Here is a 21460-nt window from a genome sequence, read left to right on the forward strand (position 1 = left end):
TAGCCAGTCACCAGACCTTAATCCCATTGAAAACTTATGGAGGGAGCTGAAGCTGCGAGTTGCCAAGCGACAGCCCAGAACTCTTAATGATTTAGAGATGATCTGCAAAGAGGAGTGGACCAAAATTCCTCCTGACATGTGTGCAAACCTCATCATCAACTACAGAAGACGTCTGACCGCTGTGCTTGCCAACAAGGGTTTTGCCACCAAGTATTAGGTCTTGTTTGCCAGAGGGATTAAATACTTATTTCCCTCTGCAGAATGCAAATAAATTCATATACTTTCCACAATGTGATTTTCCGGATTTAATTTGTGATGTGCTATCTCTCACTGTTACCAATAACTTACCCTTCAATTATGGACTGCTCATGTCTTTGTCTGTGGGCAAACTTACAAAATCAGCAAGGGATCAAATACTTATTTCCCCCACTGTAGTCAATCTCAGTGCTCTCAAATAACATAGTAAATGACGGCAGATAAAGACCTGTACAGTCCATACAGTCTGCCCAGCAAGATAAACTCATTTTACATGGTATGCGATACTTTATATGTATACCCGAGTTTGATTTGTCCTTGCCGTTCTCAGGGCACAGACCATAGAAGTTTGCCTAGCACTGTTCTAGTACTAAAAGTTCTGAAGCTAAGGTTGAAGCCTTTTAAAATGTGCACTCTAGCCCATCCATATCTATTCAGTCATGATCAGGGCATAGACCGTAGAAGTCTGCCCAGTCTGCCCAGCACTGGTTTTGCTTCCCAATTACGGTATCACCACCCAATCTCTGCTAAGATTCCCTGGATCCATTCCTTCTAAACAGGATTCCTTTGTGTTTATCCCGCACATGTTTGAATTACATTACCGTTTTCATTTCCACCACCTCCTGCGGGAGGGCATTCCATGTATCCACCACCCTTTCCATGAAAAAATACTTCCTGACATTACTCCTGAGTCTGCTCCCCTTCAACCTCAATTCATGTCCTCTAGTTCTACCGCCTTCCCGTCTCTGGAAAAGGTTTGTTTGTGGATTAATACCTTTCAAATATTTGAATGTCTGTATCATGTCATGCCTGTTTCTCCTTTCCTCCAAGGTATACATGTTTAGGTTGGCAAGTCTCTCCTCATATAATTTGCAAATCCCATACCACTTTTGTAGCTTTTCTTTGCACCACTTCCAGTCTATCTACATCTTTAGCAAGATACGGCCTCCAAAACTGAACACAATATTCCAAGTGGGGCCTCACTAACAACTTGTAGAGGGACATCAACACCTCATTTCTTCTGCTGATTATACCCCTCTCTATGCAGCCTACCATCCTTCTGGCCATAGCCATCACCTTGTCACATTGTTTCTTCACTTTCAAATCCTTGGACACCAACACCCCAAGGTCTCTTTCCTGAGACGAGCTTACTAATCTCTCCCCTCCTATCGGTATCTCTCTTTTGGGTTTCTGCACCCCAAGTGCATCACTCTGCACTTCTTGGCATTAAATTTTAACTAATGAATATAAATCTGGAAGAATATCAATTAAATTAAATACTTCTAAGTCAATTAGCACATTGAATATTGAAAATAAAAAACATACATCTCTGAAATGATTGCAAGCTAAGGTAATATATAACATACACAATTAAATTTTAACTACCAGACTCTCGACCATTCTTCTAACATTCAGAGATCCCTTCTCAATGTTTCTATTCCCTCCAGGATATCCACTCTATTGGCTATCTTCGTGTCATCTACAAAACGGCAAACCGTTCCTTCCAACCCTTCAGCAATATCTCCCACATCATAGGCGTAGTTTGACTGTTTCATTTGGGGGGGGGGGGGCAAAGGATGGGGCGGAGCATATTAGCATATTTATTTGCATATATACTTATGCAAATGATATGCTAATATGGAGGAAGGAATTGAAATTTACAGGCAAAACATCACAGATGCACATTTCAAAAAGCTGACACATTTCAATTAATAAATTCTGAATAAAATACTTTTTTCTACCTTTGTTGTCTGATCATTTAGTTTTTCTATTCGTTTTGGTCCCAGTGTCTTCTGTTTTATGCAGTGTCTTCTTTCCAGTAGGCTTCCCTCTGCTCCCCACCCTCCCAGTCCCATCCATCTCCTGCTCCTTCCCTCTGCTCCCCACCCCTCCCAGTCCCTTCCATTTCCTGCTCCTTCCCTCTGCTCGCCTCCTCTCCCAGTCCCATCCATATCCTGCTCCTTCCCTCTGCTCACCTCCTCTCCCAGTCCAGTCCATCTCCTGGTCCTTCCCTCTGCTCCCCACCCCTCCCAGTCCAGTCCATCTCCTGGTTTTTCCCTCTGCTCCCCACCCCTCCCAGTCCCATCCATCTCTTGCTCCTTCCCTCTGCTCCCCACCCCTCCCAGTCCCATCCATCTCTTGCTCCTTCCCTCTGCTCCCCACCCCTCCCAGTCCCATCCATCTTCCCTCTGCTCCCCACCCCTCCCAGTCCCATCCATCTCTTGCTCCTTCCCTCTGCTCCCCACCCCTCCCAGTCCCATCCATCTTCCCTCTGCTCCCCACCCCTCCCAGTCCCATCCATCTCTTGCTCCTTCCCTCTGCTCCCCACCCCTCCCAGTTCCATCCATCTTCCCTCTGCTGCCCCCCCCCCCCCCGCGAGGTCCAGGATCGTGACTCCGTTTACCCCCTCTCTTCCTCCCTCCCTCCGGCGCAGGCAGCAGTCTTCTTCAACCTTTCTGTGCTCCTGACAGCGGTAGTGAAGTATACACGCAGCCTTCGGTCTGCCCCGGAAGCCTTCTCTTCAAGTTCTTGTTCCCACCTATGTGGGAACAGGAACTTGAAGAGAAGGCTTCGGGGCAGAGCCGAAGGCAGCGTGTACGTCGCTACCGCTGCCAGGAACACAGAAAAGCTGAAGAAGACTGCTGCCTGCGCCAGAGGGAGGGAGGAAGAGAGGGGGTAGACAGACACGCTCGTCTCCGTCCGCTTCGCTTCCCTGCCCTCTCTGTCTGCGTCCCGCCTTCCTCTGATGTCATTTCCTTTCGGGCGGGACACAGACAGAGAGGGCAGGGAAGCGAAGTGGACGGAGACGAGCATGTGCCTGCTTGTTTTTTTTTTTACTACTAGCGCCAGTTGTCACGTCATCGTCGTTTGGGGGGGCATTGCCCCCCCTCGCCCCCCAAGTCTACGCCCATGTCCCACATATATATTAAACAGAATCAGCCCCAGCACTGACCCCTGAGGAATGGCTTTCCATTGAATATCCAGGACTAATTTAACTGACAACAGAGTTTTAAAAATCACTGAACAGTGCCAGCTGAATATTAAGTAACAGGGAGTACTATTTACAGACACAGTCAAAGCAAAAATAGTTTCTAACACTTACAGTTCTTATCAGCTTCTTAGGGTTCTCAGCCTTCTGATGACTCCTAAGAAAAGTTTTTAGTTAAAGTGTCCTGGTACATTTTTCTCCAGATAGGAACTCCTCTGAAAACTTCTTTATCTCTGGATCTTTATGACTTCTTCCAGATCCCTTTTGCTTCTTACATTCAGATCTTAGGTTATTTCTTCCTTCCTTTTTTCTCTGAAGGATGTGGTGGTGCCCTGGCCAGATTTGTGGAGAACCCAGCCCAGCTTGGTGAAAAGTAAAGAGAAGGAGGTGGAGGATGGGAAGGTAGAAAGGAGGGTGAAATTTGAGTGGATAGAGAGGCACATAAGAGAAAAACATGGAGAAAACAGCAGAAAGGGAAATATCAATATGTCAGAGACACATGTGGTGGGGGGGGGGGGGGGATGGAAGAAGCATTGGGAAGAGGACAGCAGACATTGGAAAAAGAACTTGAAGACAGACAGAGGAAAGCAGAAGAGAAAGACTGAGGCCAATATGATTGGAAAAATAAAATTCCCAAATGTAGAAAAAAAAGTATTTTATTTGAAATATTAACTAGAATATGCAAGCGTTAGGAAATGCTAATCTTATTGGAATTAAAAAAAATAAATACAATCACTTTATTCATATAACAAGACCTCAGCTGTGCAGTTTGATGGATCAAACTTATACTTTCAAGAATTAAGCACCATTGTCCTTTTTCAATGTCATTTTTTTATATATATAGATATAGATATATATTCATTAATTGTTTAAATGGTCTCCCAAAAATGTCTAAATATTTATGAATAATATAAATATAACACTTTTCTTTGTTGGCTGACGGGTCAATTGTCTGGCATGAATCATGTTTCATAATGTGCTTTATCAAAGATAAACCCCGTCCTATTTAGCCAAACTCATCTTGCTGGCATGTGTCAAGATGGAGTAACATATGTCAAGGCGAAGTAGCATATGTTTGGAAGATAAGTCTAGCTAAATAGGAGGGAGTTCAGTTTCAAGTAAAGATTTTTTTTTTGCATGTGTGTTCTGAAAGTGGGCTCGGCTGCTCAGCTGTCTTAAAAGTATTTTTCTGGAAGCCCAAAACTCTGGTCTGCCAGTATAACAATGAAAAAATGACATTGAAAAAGACCAGTGAAGATGATGGTACTTAATTTTTGATGGTATGAGTTTGATCTATCGAGTTACACAGCTGAGGTCTTGTTAAATGAATAAAGTGATTGTATTTATTCTTTATATTCTAACGAGATTAGCAGTTATTAGCAGATATTTTATTGTTGGATTTTGTTTTTTCACTGCCTATTTGGATTGTGCATCACTGATGTTTTCATATTTTGTTCAGTACAAGAAGAAATGCAGTGGCGTACCAAGGGGGGGGCGGTGGGGGCGGTCCGCCCTGGGTGCATGCCGCTGGGGGGGGGTGCCGCGGCGTGCGCCTGTCAGCTGAGTTCGCTGACTTCGCTAACTTCGCTGCAGCTCCCTCTCTGCCCCGGAACAGGTTACTTCCTGTTCCGGCCGGGACAGAGGGAGCTGCAGCGAAGTTAGCGAAGTCAGCGAACTCAGCTGACAGGCGCGCGCCGCAGCACCCCACCCCCCCAGCGGCGTGCACCTGGGGGGGGTGTCATTTCACCGGGAGGGGCCGCGCTACACCCGGGGGGGGGGGTGCGCATCGGCGATCCGCCCCGGGTGTCATGCCGGCTAGGATCGCCACTGAAGAAATGCATTGCTGTTTTATTTCTCCAGTGTTGTAGTATTTACAGAGTCTTCTTGAGGTTCCCAATTTCGAATCTCTGGTCCTTTGTTCTGTATTTGGTGAAGGTCCGTCTATGTTTTACTTATGTTATCTCAGTGCGGTGTTCTGTTAGCATGTCGTTTCTATGTAGCGATATATAGCAGTTCCACTTGCTCTATTTTCCCAGTAAGAGGTATATTTATGTTCTAGGGCATATTTTCAGCCAAAGTTAGGATCCTGAAAGGTAAATATTCAGCGACGGTGGTCAGTGTTCTTTTGGCTGCCACTGGCCATGTCTGAACACTTACAGCCACAAAAAGAGAGGGAATACAGCATACAGAAGCAACCAACCAACCAACCAAACAAACAAACAAAGCAAACACTGGGCCTTCAGGATTGAGAAAAATGTAGTCCTTTATGATGAAGACCCGACACGGGCCGTGTTTCGGCGTACAAAGGCCTGCATCAGGGGCCAAAAGATAGGTCAGCTTATGGACTAGTGAGCAAGGATGTGAAATAAACAATCAGGATATATTTCCCGCTGTTTGGACAACTCGTCTGTAAAACGCCTTCAGCCTCGTAAACCGCCAAAAGTGATTGTTTATTTCACATCCTTGCTCACTAGTCCATAAGCTGACCTGTAGGAGTCTTTTGACCCCTGATGCAGGCGTTTGTATGCCGAAACACGGCCCGTGTCGGGTCTTCATCATAAATAAAGGACTACATTTTTCTCAATCCTGAAGGCCCAGTGTTTGCTTTATTTGTTTGTTTGCATGTCTGGACACTGGCATTGAATATACGTGGATGGCTAACACTTATTTGGTTAAGTGCAATATTCAGCGCTTAACTGCATAACAATAGGACTGTTTTTTACAGTATGTGACCCTAGTTATGTGCATACCTTATATAGTTAAGCGCTGAATATTGGCATGTACCTGCATAAATGCTGAATCTGCCCTTGACCGCCCACAAGTTAACTGGTTTTGGCTTAGGCCCTAACCGCAGATATTCAGTGGCACTAAGTATCACTGAATATCCACAATTAGCCCCAGACATATAATTTAAATTAGGAGGCGGAACATCGAATGTGCAATAAGGGTTCCATCTGTGACACCACCACATATTCCTCTTGGGGATATAATGGTTGTAAAGGGTATGGTCTGAACACATTTAAAACACTTTATAACACTTTGAAATTGCAAAAATAAAAAAAGAGAAATTGTTTTGAGCCCAAGTTTGTTATAGTGAACTTATGGTTTAACTTGGTTTGTTGTATTTGTTCTTCCTGATATATTTTGTAAATGTAATTTCAATGGCCATGAGCTTCTCCTGGCCTTTTAAATCACTTTGAATATCGACACTTAAGTTCCAAGTTTATTAATACTTGATATACTGCCAGAAGAATATTCCATCAAGTTGGTTCACAATGCCAAAAAAACACTAAATACTGTATAATGGAAAGGAAATGGAGCTACAAAAGTGACAGGAAAAGGAAAGCAAGAATGAACCAGAGATGAGGGTATAAATAGTAGTAGAGGCCTGAAAGGTAAAACTGGATATTCATCTTAATTTAGGCATTTAACAGTTATACTTTTAAATATTTATGAGCCTAATCTATGAGCTTAGTGCTGAACATCAATGCTAAGCTTGTAACTTTTTCCCAACCCTAAATTTGCCCTTTTGCCACCCATTTCTTATAGTCCTAAATTTAGTAATTTAGTGAAACTGAGTTAAGGTTTATGCAGTCAGCCTTAGTAAATTTTCAAGGAGGCTAACTTAAGAACACACCTCTCAAAATGATGAGATTAAATCCTTTGAATATCATGCCCTATAATTTTATGTGTCTCCTATTTGAATTAATAGTTTTCTTAATCCAACTATATTCTGATTTAAACAGATCCTTATGTGAAGGTTTCTCTAATGTGTGAAGGAAGGCGACTGAAGAAAAGAAAAACCTCTACAAAGAGAAACACTCTAAATCCAGTTTACAATGAGGCCATAGTGTTTGATGTTCCTCCAGAAAATATTGACCAAATTAGCCTGTCAATTGCTGTTATGGATTATGACCGGTGAGCTTTACGTAGTTATCAGAAAACACAAATAGTTTAAAAATAAATACGAAAAAATGTACTAACATAATGTAAAGCATTAATTTTTGTCTTCCTTAGCAAATCTATTTAAAACTAGTATCGTTTTCCCTTTGCAAGCTGTCCTAAAGACCATTCAGTCATAATGAAGGACAAATTTTACAGCCCAGTAATTGTCTATGCATATGTTTAGAAATGTTAGATTATAAAGGATGCCAGAAAAGCTTTGTATTAATCGAAATTATACCATGTGACGTTACTGTTTACATTTTTATTTTCATTTCTTTTCATTTTTATTTTATGAATTTATAATCCACCTATCCAAATATTTCTAAGAGTCTTACAAAATACATTCATAATAACACATCTAATATATAACATTACAAAAATACATTCATAATAACATATCTAATATATAACATAACAAAAGTATAAAATAGCATAAATAAAACAACACATTCAAACCATAAGCAAGACATTAGTTATTACAACAGGCATGTCTAAACAGATATGTTTTCAATTTCTTTTTAAAGGTCAAGTAATCTCACTCTAAATGGATATCGAATGCAAGCGAGCTCTAGGTTTCTGAACCCATAACTTGAAATGCTCTCTCTGAGCATTTAGAAGTATTTTTGTGGCCACACTCCACTTTGGGTTGACCTAGAGAGACATGACAAATGAAGAAAGAATAATGGAAATTCCCAGCAAGCTTATTTTCATTAGTTCATAAAGAACGCAATAAAGAAAAGCAACAATCCCCAAATTATGTTCTGGGAGACAGCTAAAACCACACCAAGAGAGAAAACAATCTCAGATGCCATAAGGCACAAAAAAGGTTTAGTGAAAGAAATTTTAAGATCAAAGAACAGATGACAGAAGACAATGATTTATAGCACAAGGGTAGGTTTCTAGTAAGAGCCATAAACTCCCTTATGTCTGGAAATGTGGGACCTGTCCATACCTGCCCAGGCCCTGCCCATGTGTGTGCCCCATGCATTTACACACTAAGCACGTTGCACACCTATGTTATAGAATACTGCTGAGTGCACAAGTAGCACTAATGTACCTATCACCGTGTAAGTGCTAGAATATTCTATAACCTATGTGCACAACCTACCTGTTATAGAATGAAGAGGTTAATGCCAACAGAATCTATCTCACACACACAGAACACAGACAGACCCTCACCTAAATAAACATAAACTAAAAATAGAAATGTATAAATGAAAACATTGATGCTCTAGCTAATCAGACATATGGGTAGATCAGGGGCATTCACAAAAGATACATGCAGTATTATAGAATTCAGGGGGGGGGGGGGGGATCTGCGCCTAAGTTAGGTGTGAAGATTTGCACCACATTTGAGCTGGTGTAAATCCTCGCTCCTAAAAGTTCAGTGTGGATTCTGGATTTATGCGCTACCTGTAAATGGCACTGAACTCAGAGCACCATTTACAGAGAAGCTTTTGCCGCCAATTTTACAGCCGCTATAAACAGTGCTGAGGTTTTCTTACATATGTCATTTAGGACTTAGAGACTGTGTTGTCATGGTAGACAGAGAGATCCTGCTCCAGGTGCTCCACAGAGATGGATCCTACATAACTATGTAGAGCCCTTGCGATCTTTCACTGAAAAGCTAGGAGTTCAGCCTGCTACTGTAGCCTCGTGGTTAGCACAGCAGCCTCAGAAACTACAGAACAATGTCCACGCCTGATTTAAAGTACTAACCTTTGCAGCTGACTCTTTTAGATTCTTTTTAAACATTTTCCCCATTTTGTCATAGTCACCCTTTCAGAAATTAAACACTGCTACAGTAGATTTCTTTAGTGACTTCACTCCAGATATCATCTCAAATGTGATCATGTTATGATCACTGTTTCCCAGCGGATCCAACACCATTACCTCTGGTACCAAGCCCTGCATTCCACTAAGAACTAGATCTAAAATAGCTTCCCCTCTTGTCAATTCTTGGACCAGTTGCTCCAAGAAGCAGTCATTTATTACATCTAAGAATTTTACCTCCCTAGCACTCCCTGATATAGAATATATCTGGTCAATATTGGGGTAATTGAAATCACTGTATATACTTGGAATATGTAGAATATAATCTCCTGAATATTCAAAACAATTCTACAATAATCAACCGTAAGTGTTCAAGGGTGAAGGTGAACTCCTTATGATGAAAGATTGTGGAGAAAAAAAGACCTCAGTAAATACCGATCACTCCTCTTTGTAAAGGACACACCTTTTAAATAGAGAGGGGACCTCTTTAATCATTAGTCTTTGAAAAAAAACTCCACCTATATCACTTTCATCATATGTCCTTGTCCTTTCAAACACTTCTGGGGAAAACACTGCTATGCAATGTAATGTAATATAACGTCCAGTACTTATCTTGGCTGGTGAATCAACGTGGTTTTCTTCCACGATCTGTGCAGTATTTAACTTTCCCTGTCGGGTATTGGAGGAAGGTGCAGAGGAAAGTTAAATACTGCACTATCTAAAATCTTATCTAGGTGATGCATGAGGTTCACTACCTTTGCACCAGGTAGGCAAGTGTCCAGATGATCCTGATGCCCACCAGCCACCCAGCTAGCTACATGTCTTATGATCCAATCACCAACTACAACAGCTGTCCTAACCCTTCCCTCCTGGGCAGAAGCCCCAGGAGACACATGCTCAGTGTGAGAGGATATTGCATCCCCTGGTGGGCAGGTCCTGGCTACAGGATTACTTCCTACTTCACCAGGGTGACACATTCCTTCTTGGAGACCTCCCTCCAAGGCAGCACAGGGGCTGCCAGACTGGAAGTGGAACTTCTCTACGACATCCCTGTAGGCCTCCTCTATTTACCTCTCTGTCTCTCTCAGCTCCTCAAATTTTGCTACTCTAGCTTTAAAAGGATAGACTCATTCTCTGAGAGCTAAGAGCTCTTTGCATCCAGCACACACATATAACCTCTCACCATCTGGGAGATAATCATACATGTGGCACTCAATGCAAAAGACAAATAGAGTCATGAACTTGATATACCACCTTTCTATAGTACAACCAAAGCAAATACTTTCTCTGTCCCTACTGGGCTCACAATCTTTTTTTGTACCTGATGCAATGTAGGGTTAGCTGAAGTGGGAATTGAACCTAGTTCTTCAGGCTCCAAGTCCACTGCACTAACTAGTAGGCCACTCCTCCACTCTAAGTAAGGATGAGACACGATAGGGGTTCACACCATGCCTGGATCCAGCATGTGATGCTACTTTGAGAATACTTGTAAACCCTTAAGGTGACACATGAATCAGACAGGGCATTGTAACAGCACTCCTTATCCCTCCCTCCCTCCTGCTCTTCATGGTAGACAGGAAACCTGTGTAGTAGCCTCAGAACCTTGATATCAGTTAAAGCAACCGAGGGTATTGAAAGGAGAACATTGGACACTCATATTAAGAAACAACTCTTTCATATAAAATATATAGAATAACATTGTAATAATAGAGAATAAAAATGTAAAATCTATAATACTTAATAGAACATAATAAAAATTAAATTATGATTAAAACCAGAAAAATAAAAGTATAAAAATGTGTCAAAAATAAGGTTAGTAAAAAATAATATATAAAACTATATACATTGAACAAAAAGGGTTAGGGAAGAGGGACAGAACACGCTCCACGTGTCTTTATAAAATAATCTCATTAAGATAGCAGGTTCTGTGGCTGAAAAATACCTGCATACATTTACATATGCTCAGGAACAGATGTAATTGTATATGGGTAGGCTCATATTTTATACACTATACATGTAATTCATGACTGTGCCAATGCTCTGCCCAACCTATGCTTCTAAACATTTCTATATATGTGTAGCATAAAACTATGCATCTTTTTTGTCACCACTTGTGCTTTTATCCTCCAGTACAGTTGCTCAGCTTTTATAAAGCCCATTTCTGCATGTAAAACAGAGTTTACCCATAGAAACAACATTAATAAAAATACCCCCTTAATTTATGTCTTTCATGCCTGAATTTTGCTGATAGACGCATATTTTTGGCATGAATTTACACCATCCTAAATCTGGCTGTTTTCCATCTAAAATAATGAAAGTTATAAGTAGAAGTGACCCTGATTTAAAAGAAAAGTATTTTTGCAGTTTGCATTGCCAATGTCCTAAACACGTGCATATATCTTGCTGCAACCAATTTACACCAGCCATAGAATTAGTGTAAATGGTCTGACCTAAATTGTATTGAATTGTATTACAGCATTTATATCCCACCTTTAACCATAAGTACATAAGTTATTGCCATACTGGGAAAGACCAAAGGTCCATCAAGCCCAGCATCCTGTTTCCAACATTGGCCAATCTAGGTCACAAATACCTGGCAAGATCAAAAAAATGTGCAAAACATTCTATACTGCTTATCCCAGAAATAGTGGATTTTCCCCAAGTCCATTTAATAATGGTCTATGGACTTTTCCTTTAGGAAGCCATCCAAACCTTTTTTAAACTTCGCTAAGCTAACCGCCTTTACCACATTCTCTGGAATTGAATTCCAGAGTTTAATTACACATTGAGTGAAGAAAAACTTTCTCCGATTCGTTTTAAATTTACTACATTGTAGTTTCATCGCATGGCCCCTAGTCCTAGTATTTTTGGAAAGCGTAAACAGACGCTTCACATCTACCCGTTCAACTCCACTCATTATTTTATAGACCTCTATCATATTTCCCCTCAGCCGCCTTTTCTCCAAGCTGAAGAGCCCTAGCCGCTTTAGCCTTTCCTCATAGGGAAGTCGTCCCATCCCCTTTATCATTTTCGTCGCCCTTCTCTGCACCTTTTCTAATTCCACTATATCTTTTTTTAGATGCGGCGACCAGAATTGAACACAATTTTGAAGGTGCAGTTGCACCATGGAGTGATACAAAGGCATTATAACATCCTCATTTTTGTTTTCCGTTCCTTTCCTAATAATACCTAACATTCTATTTGCTTTCTTAGCTGCAGCAGCACACTGAGCAGAAGGTTTCAAAGTATCATCAACGATGACACCTAGATCCCTTTCTTGGTCTGTGACTCCTAACGTGGAACCTAACTCCTAACGTGGAACGAAGCTATAATTCTGGTTCCTCTTTTCCACATGCATCACTTTGCACTTGCTCACATTAAACGTCATCTGCCATTTAGACACCCAATCTCCCAGTCTCGTAAGGTCCTCTTGTAATTTTTCACAATCCTCCCACGATTTAACAACTTTGAATAACTTTGTGTCATCAGCAAATTTTATTACCTCACTAATTACTCCCATCTCTAGGTCATTTATAAATATGTTAAAAAGCAGCAGTCCCAGCACAGACCCCTGGGGAACCCCACTAACTACCCTTCTCCATTGAGAATACTGACCATTTAACCCTACTCTCTGTTTTCTATCTTTTAACCAATTTTTAATCCACAATAGAACACTACCTCCTATCCCATGACTCTCCAATTTCCTCTGGAGTCTTTCAGATACACACTATCAACCGGCTCACCTTTATCCACATGTTTGTTCACCCCTTCAAAGAAATGTAGTAGATTGGTTAGGCAACATTTCCCTTCAATAAATCCATGTTGACTTTGAGGGGCATAATCGAACAGAAACGCCTATCTCCATGGGCCTTTATCTCCGAGAACGGGTCCGTGAAGGGGCGGACCCAAGCGTATTTTCGAAACAATTAGACGTCCATGTTTTATTCGCCAAGTTGTGAGCTGGGCGTTTTTGCTTTTCAGCGATAATGGACAATGAAATCGCCCAGCTCAAAAACGAATAAATCCAAGGCATTTGTTCGTGGGAGGGGCCAGGAGTCGTAGTGCACTGGTCCCCCTAACATGCCAGGACACCAACCAGGCACCCTAGGGGGCACTTTTACAAAAACAGAACAAAAGGTAAAAGAGCTCCCAGGTGCATAGCACCCTTCCCTTGTGTGTAGAGCCCCCCAAATCCCCCTCAAAACCCACTGCCCACAAGTCTACACCATTACTATAGCCCTAAGGAGTGAAGGGGGGCACCTACATGTGGGTACAGTGGGTTCGGGGGGGGTTGGACGACTAAGCATTAAGCAGCACAATTGTAACAGGTAGGGGGGGGATGGGCCTGGGTCCACCTGCCTGAAGTCCACTGCACCCCCTAACAACTGCTCCAGGGACCTGCATACTGCTGCCAGGGAGGTGGGTATGACATTTGAGGGTCAAAATAAAAAGTTGTGAAACATCATTTTTTGTGGTGGGAGGGGGTTTATGACCACTGGGGGAGTCAGGGGAAGTCATCCCCGATTCCCTCCAGTGGTCATCTGGTCATTTAGGGCACTTTTTGGGGCCTTATTCGTGAAAAAACAGGGTCCAGGAAAAGTGCCCTAAATTCTAGCTAAAAACGCATACTTTTGTCCCATTATCTGTGAAATGCACCCATCTCTGTTCGGCAGATAACCACGCCCCAGTTCCGCCTTCGCCACACCTCTGACACGCCCCCATCAACTTTGTCCGCATCCGCGACGGAGTGCAGTTGAAAACGTCCAAAATCGGCTTTCGATTATACCGCTTTAATCGTTTTTGTGAGATAAACGCCCATCTCCCGATTTAGGTCGGAACTTGGGCGTTTTTCTCGTTCGATTATAAGCTGGTTTGTCTCATTAATCCATGCTTTTGAATATGCTCTGTAATTTTGTTCTTAATAATAGTCTCTCAAATAGTCAACCAAAGCTGCAAGACGGATTACAAAAAGATTAACGTTACATTAGAAGGAATCTATGTCATATGCATTAAAGCTCAGTCAAAACTTGCAGAAGACCGTGTGTATTGTAAAATCTACATGTGTAAATATGCCCCCTGCAAATATTCCACCCAAACTTTGCACATGTCTACACTGCCTTCACGTTATGCACCAGCACATTCAGGCGCCATTTTGAAGAAGAGAATGTCCACACACACTCAAGTGTGTTCCCAGTGCCTTCATTAGAAAACTACCTACAAGTGCTTTTGAATATCAGTCTTTCAGTTCCTAAGCTTACCAGTTCCTGTAATATTAGAGTCTTCCCCTTACCATGTAAACATTTTAGAATATGTTTTCAGAATGTAAACGTGTTAAGAAAAAAATATTGTTAAACATTTTCACAGGGTAGGCCATAATGAGGTCATTGGTATGTGTCAAGTAGGCAACAATGCAGAAAGACTGGGCCAGGACCACTGGAATGAAATGCTGACATATCCTCGGAAACCAATAGCTCATTGGCATCCTTTGAAAGAGGTAAGATTTACAGTTTCTTGAGCTATAGGGGCCTATAAAATAAGGAGTCAATATTCAAAGAAGAGGAGTATCTTAGTAATTAGAGGAGTGGTAGAGAACCAGGAAAGCTAGGAATCAAATCACACTTCTCCCATTCATGATCCTTATGACCTTTAGAAACGCACTTCACCCTTCATTGCCTCAACTAAAAGCTTAGGGGGTCTTTTCCAAAGCAGCGGTAAGCCCAACATGGGCTTACTGCTCACAAATCCGGAACTACCGCCGGGTTACCACAGTAGCTTGGCAGTAGTTCCCCTCCCCAGCACGCGCCACTTCCGACGGTATCTGATTATCCGGCGGTAATCACTGTCCGGTTACCGCCGGGTTAGTGCAGGAGCCATTACCGCCACCTCAATGGGTGGCGGTATGTGCCCCCCCCCCCCTGAAATGGCTGCACGGCCATTTCTTTAAAAAAAGAAAGCCTTTTACCAGCTGCGGTAAAAGGGGGCCTCAGCACGCGTCAAAAACATGTGCTGATCCCAGTGCAGGTACCCTTTTACTGCAGCTTAGTAAAAGGACCCCTTAGATTTTAAGCCCTCTGGGGAAGGGTACCAATAATCTGAATGTAACTTACCTGGGGCTACTGATGAACAGATGTGACCTATTGTAAATCCAAATAAATAAATACCGCTGTACTTTAATGTAACTCACCTTGAACTACTGATGAAAAAGCATGAATTAAATCTAAGTAAATAAATAAATACCTCCTGTTCCTGAATGTAACTCTCCCTGAACTACTGATACAAAGACCCAAGCTAAATCCAAATAAATAAATCAAGACTGTGTCCTAGCGGGATAAAACCTAAGGGTCAGATATTTTCCCTGCTGGCATAAAATGTAGCTGTATTAAAAGAGATAGAACTCTGGGCATCCCAAAGCATTGTTTACTTTTACCAAGCATTGTGTATTAGCATTCTCATTCTGGGACAGACTGAAGGTCTATCAAGCCCAGCATCATGTTTCCAACAGTGGCCAATCAGATCTTAAAACAATACAATACATTTTATGCTGCCTATCCTAGAAATAAGTAGTGGATTTTCCCCAAGTCCATTTTAATAATGGCTTATGGACTTTTCTTTTAGGAAGCTATCCAAACCTTTTTTAAACTCCACTAAGCTAACTGCTTTTACTACATTTTCTGGCAATGAATTCCAGAGTTTAATTACATGTTAAGCAAGAAAATATTTTCTCTGATTCATTTTAAATTTACTACTTTGTAGCTTCATTGCATGCCCCCTAGTATTTTTTGAAAGAGTAAACAAGAAATGCACGTCTACCTGTTTCAATCCATTCATTATTTTATATCTCCCCTCAGCCGTCTTTTCTCCAAGCTGAAGAGCTCTAGTTGCTTTAGTCTTTCCTCATAGGGAAGTCGTCCCATCCCCTTTATCATTTTTGTCACATTTCTCGGTACCTTTTCTAATTCTGCTATATCTTTTTTGAGATGCAGTGACCATTTAGGTTTATTCAGTGGAAAATTTATCCAGATAAGTTCTGCAGAATCCCCAGGATTCTATAAATGGCGCCTTAATTTCTGCACAGAAATCAAAATATATTCTATAACAATCTGCCTAACTTAATTGGTTAACTAGCTAATCAGTGCTGTTAATTGGATGTTAACAAGCAATTATCAGCACTAATTGGCATTCATTGTTAAATGTGGGGTGCCTAAATTCTAAGTCGGGGCATGGCCATGGGAGGGGCATGAGCGTTTCTAAAATCTATGTGCATTGTTACAGAATACACCTGCTTTACACCTCATTTAGGCATCGGGATTTACATCAAGTAAAACATGGCGTAAATGGCTGCAACTACATTTGGTTGCGTGGAGAGGCACTCGGAATTATTCTATATATCATGTGGAAATTTAAGTCTATTCTATAACATTTAGGCGCACTTTATAGAATGCACCTAGGTGTATTTGTTTTCCGTGCAGAATTCTCAGGCGTCATATATAGAATCTAGGCTCATATGTATAAAGCTATTAATAGAATGTTATCTATGTGCATTCAGTGTAAGATTTATCCAGATTTCTGCAGAATATGTATAAATTATAGCGATAACTCTATGTATGTATATTCAATGTAAAAGTTATTCAGATAAGTTCTGCAGAATACATATAAACTTATAGAGATAGCTTTATTTGAATACCTTTGCCATTCATTTACTTGCTAAGAAATAGTACATCAGGAACTTATAGACCAATTTTCAGCTAAGGTTGCACTTCTAGATGGTCACCTAAAAATGTTCCTAAATCTAGGCATCCAAATTTACCCTTTGCTGAAAATGGCTGTGTAACTTAACCATCCTCTTTAGCCAGTGGAGATGACTTCCTTCCCTACGACTGCGTTAAAATGTAAAATTGGTGGTGGTGGTGGGGGGGGGGGGGGGGGGTTCCAATAGCTCTCATGGTTTCCCTATCACTTAAAAATGTAAAGCAGTGGGAGCAATAGCCTACCCACTGCATCTTCTTTTCCCCCTATCCCAGAGCAACTGAAGGAAGCCCAGCTGAGATCAAGTCAGCCCATCTGCATCAGCCTTTTAAACAGCAGTGAAAGCATGTTGTTTTGCTCTCACAGCTGTACTATTCCTCCCTGTATGAGGCTGGCAGTTCTGTAGGTTTAAATGCCAGAACAGGAAGTATCTGTTCTCTCATTTAAACCTGTGGCAATCTGTTCTCTCATTTAAACCTGTGGTTGTGCTGGCGGCAATGCAGAGAAAAAAGCACGGCAGTGAGAGCAAAATGCACTGTAACTGATGTGAAGGATGAGCCACTGCACATATGTAAATTTAGATCTGCCCTTGAGTAGGTCTGGCCTTCAATCTAGGCATGATTTCTGCATGCTAAAACAGGCTAAAAATAGACACCTTCCTGTCCTATTACTCTAGTCCCCCCTGTAATAAAATTATACCCGAAGAGGATAATTGTATAAGGAGGTGCCTAGTTTCAGGTGTGAAATATACAGGTAACGGATGATATTTTACCCATTTAAGGGGCCCTTTTACTAAGCCACGTAAGCGTCTACACATGCCCAACGTGCGCCAAAATGGAGTTACCGCCTGGCTACTGCATGGCTCTTGCGGTAATTTCATTTTTGGCGTGCATCTGAAAAATAAGTTTTATTTTCAGCCGCGCGTATCGGCTGCTTGCCAAGTGGCATTGACGCGCGTAAGTCACTACTTCCCAGTTACTGCATGAGACTTTAAAGTTAGGTCAGTGGCTGGCGGTAAGGTCTCAGACCCAAAATGGGCGCGTGGCAATTTTCATTTTGCTGCATGCCCATTTTTGGCAAAAATAAAAAAGGCCTTTTTTACAGGTGCGCTGAAAAATGGATCGGCACGCACCCAAAACCTGCGCCTATACTACCATAAGCCATTTTTCAGCACGCCTTTGTAAAAGGACCCCTAAGTGCATATGTAGTCACACACGCATGTAAGTGGGCTTTTTTCTACTGGACGTGATGTGTGCATATGCATAGTGGCAGTGTGTACTTTGCTGGTAGGTGTGTACTAGGGCAGAGCACACATTTGTATACATAGATTATAAAATCTTATAATTTACATGTCTTCTTTAGAAGTCTCGGTGCATTTATACCACTCTGTACCAGCTACATGTGCTCATATTTTATGAAGCGTAGTAGACACACTTTATAAAACTGTTTTTAAGTAGGAATCTCATTTCAACCTTAAACTAGTGCCTCCTTATAAAATTATTCTCCACATGTCTAAATTTATCCATTTAAGTGCAGAAGAAATTTTAGAAAATACTTATGTGGTCAGCATTGCTGCTGACACTGGAAATTCAACAGTGCTGATTTATCTGGTTAACTCTTAAAGTTAGCCAGATAAATCATTTTGAATGTCAAAATCCAGAAAAAGAACTCAAATTATGTGGAGTTATCAAAGATTTCTTGAGCCCCTGTTTTACACCATTAAAATAGTGCTACTTTTCATTGCTAGATCAATTTTGGCACTGATGTATATATATAAATACATGAAACCAAAGAGACATTTTTCTAAAAGAGCTGGATTCAGTAAATAGAACTAAAAAATAGGCTCCGGGAAAAGCGTGTGCTTAATGTATTCTATAAAGAGCGCTTTTTATAAAATAGCACTTACCGTGTATTCTTGTGCTCAACTTTGGGTGTGAGGACTTAAAGCAAGTGAAACCTGGTGTAAATCCTGGCATGCAAAGCCCCCAAATTCTATAACACTGCATGTAAGTCTTAGGAACGGTCCTGACCTGGTCATGCCCCTCCCATGGCCACACCCCCTTTTGGGTTTTCACACAAGAGAATTTGGACGTGCAGCCAGATCCTCATGCAAAACCAAATGAGAGCCAATTAAAGTCAATAACTGATTGTTACCAGCTTGTTAACTAATGTGTTTGCACGTGGATCTCAGGATCACGCTCAGTTTTGGGTGTCAAAATTTGGGCACCATTTTTAGAATCTGGGGGATAGTATGTAATTATCCATTATGTCTTAAATGTCATCTCTAAAAAAAAATTACAATTATTTCCATTCCAATACAGTGGGTTGGACAGTCTACAGTTGGAGGTCATGGGTCATATAATTCCATTAAAGGACCTCCATCCCCCTGAAGATGCATCAGCTGGAAGAATCTACATTGTGAAGTGCAGAAAAGCAGCGCATATCTTTCTTAATTGGTCTTTCCGGTCAGTGGCTAATTATTCTGAGAACTATGAGATTGATATTCAAAAGATTTTTCTTGGTAACTTTGAGAGTTAACCAGACATATCTTAGCTTTTCAAAGAATCCCCACCCCCCACTCACACTGTTTAAATTTTGTTTGGCCAACTCTTTTTGACCAGAGAAAGTTTATCCACTATCAAAAAGACGAATCTACAGACATTTCAGAGGCCTGGTTCAAGAAGTCTGGTAATGCTGGTGTGCTGTTCTAAAGATAATCAGACATCTTTATTCAGTGATATTCAGTGGCACCAGAGCCATAACTAGTGTATCTGAGCCCTCTGCCCCAAGCCTTATCCTTACTCTCTCTACCTCTGCCCCACTCCTAGTACATGATTTCTGTGTATATCTTCCCCCAATCCATACTCTCCTCCTCTCATCCTCACTCTTAGATGGAGAGCTACCCTGTTCTGGTGTTTTCATCTACCGCTGACATGTGTTTTCATTTCAGTTCTTTTTCACTTCCTAAGGAGCTCTGTAGCAGGGTTGTTGTCCTTCTTGTTATGGCCCTGAGCGTTACCAAAGTGCTGCTGAATATACAGATTAAGTTCATCTTTTGGTCCGAATACCAGTTTTTATGTGTTTTTCCCCTTTGGGTCTTTATTAAGACTTTATATATTGTTTTGTGTTTGTTTTATGGGTGTGGAATGTGTTTTCTTTAATGTTCTTTATTCAGAATTTATATATTGATTTTTGTGTGTTTTACAGGTATGGGAGGTTTGTTTTAGAAAACCTAATCACTAAACCTGGAAAACTTGCATTTGCTTACATGTTGGTTAACTACTGCTATTATTATTATCTAGTCTGGATAAATCTATGGAAAAGATATGTGGGCTGATTTTCAGCAGCCGCAGCCTCTGGATAAAGCAACGTGCTTGCCATGGTATTTTACTTTGTCTATATATTTAGCAGCCACTTAAATGGCACCATTGCATATACATGTCAGTGGTCAATGCAAGACTATTTCTATGCATAAGTAAGTCCTGTGATTTTACTACCCCAAATTGTGCGTTGAAGTTATGCAGAAAGTGGCTTAATTTCACTACTCTCCAAATAACTTTTCTGCCAGCCTCAGCCTGCTCTTAACCCCATCTCCTGATTAACGCATAATATTTACATGCACATCAGGCCACTTATTTAAAAAAGGGGCTTATATGGTTAGCATCAATGCCAAAAGCATAAATCATTTTATTATTAGGTCCTGTATTGTTTTGACAAAATTAGCTGAACTGCATCACACTATTTAATAAGTAAATCTTAATATCTGTTATACGGACTGGACCCTTGCAGGTAGAAGGTCTTTGGGCACTTTATCCCTGCAGAATGCTGCAAGGTTTGCAGTTCCAAAAGGGCAGCAGACTTGCACCTGGTTTATCTGGAAGTTGACCAACACAGATAAAAACATTGATATATTTTAGTATTACATATGTATATATTTATTTCTTCTTCCCCTCTCCCTCCCAGCCCATCCCACCAGCAGAATGGCCTCTTTTCTTTGTGCTCAGTGAAGAATGATTTTCACCCAGCGGGATCTTGGTGGGTAACTCCTTACTCACCTAGTCCTTTTCCAAATTGCCTTCTCAATTTTATGACTGGAGAGTAAAAATAGATGTATATGAAGAAATGTCATTTATAGGGCATAGTTATCAATGTGGGCTACCATTAAAATGTGTTATTTTCCACTAACTTGTGCTATTTTAGCATAGATCTCATTTTATCCAGTGAGACCTAATTACTAAGAACATAAGCATTGCCATACTGAGACAGACTGAAGGTCCATCAAGTCCAGTATCCTGTTTCCAATAGTGGCCAATCCAGGTCACAAATACCTGGCAAGATCCCAGAACAGTAAAACAGATTTTATGCTGTTATCCTAGAAATAAGCAGTAGATTTTCCCCAAGTCCATCTTAATAATGGTTTATGAACTTTTCTTTCAGGGATTAACAGTAAAATAACCCTTCTTAACAGTAGCCTACATTAATAATTTCTTCCCTAAATTACAGAGAAAAGAAATGTCTCTAGAAATTGAAATCACTGCTGTATGTAATAAAAGTGAGTCTAATATAGGATAGTCAAGACATTGTGACATCACTGATGAGGTTGGCTCTTAGGCATTGGTGGAATGATGCATTATGACATCATAATATCAGCTCTGATTATCAGAGACTGAAATTCTTCATACTGAGGGGGGGGGGGGAGTTATCAACGTGGGCTACTGTTTAGACGTATCATTTTACTACTAACTCATGCTG

At 41.0% G+C, this 21460-nt stretch overlaps 1 protein-coding gene across 1 annotated transcript in view; it reads left to right on the top strand.

Annotated features, from left to right (window-relative positions):
* Positions 1-19098, top strand: part of SYT9 (synaptotagmin 9) — a 58339-nt gene extending 39241 nt beyond the window's left edge. Inside the window, exons 5-7 of the mRNA XM_030199440.1 lie at positions 6991-7162; positions 14327-14456; positions 19030-19098. Of these exons, the coding sequence (XP_030055300.1) occupies positions 6991-7162; positions 14327-14456; positions 19030-19098 (371 nt within the window). The remainder of the gene's footprint in view (positions 1-6990; positions 7163-14326; positions 14457-19029) is intronic.
* The last annotated feature ends 2362 nt before the right edge of the window (positions 19099-21460 follow it).

The sequence above is a fragment of the Microcaecilia unicolor genome, chromosome 4, assembly GCF_901765095.1.
Source record: "Microcaecilia unicolor chromosome 4, aMicUni1.1, whole genome shotgun sequence".
Lineage (NCBI taxonomy): Eukaryota > Metazoa > Chordata > Amphibia > Gymnophiona > Siphonopidae > Microcaecilia > Microcaecilia unicolor.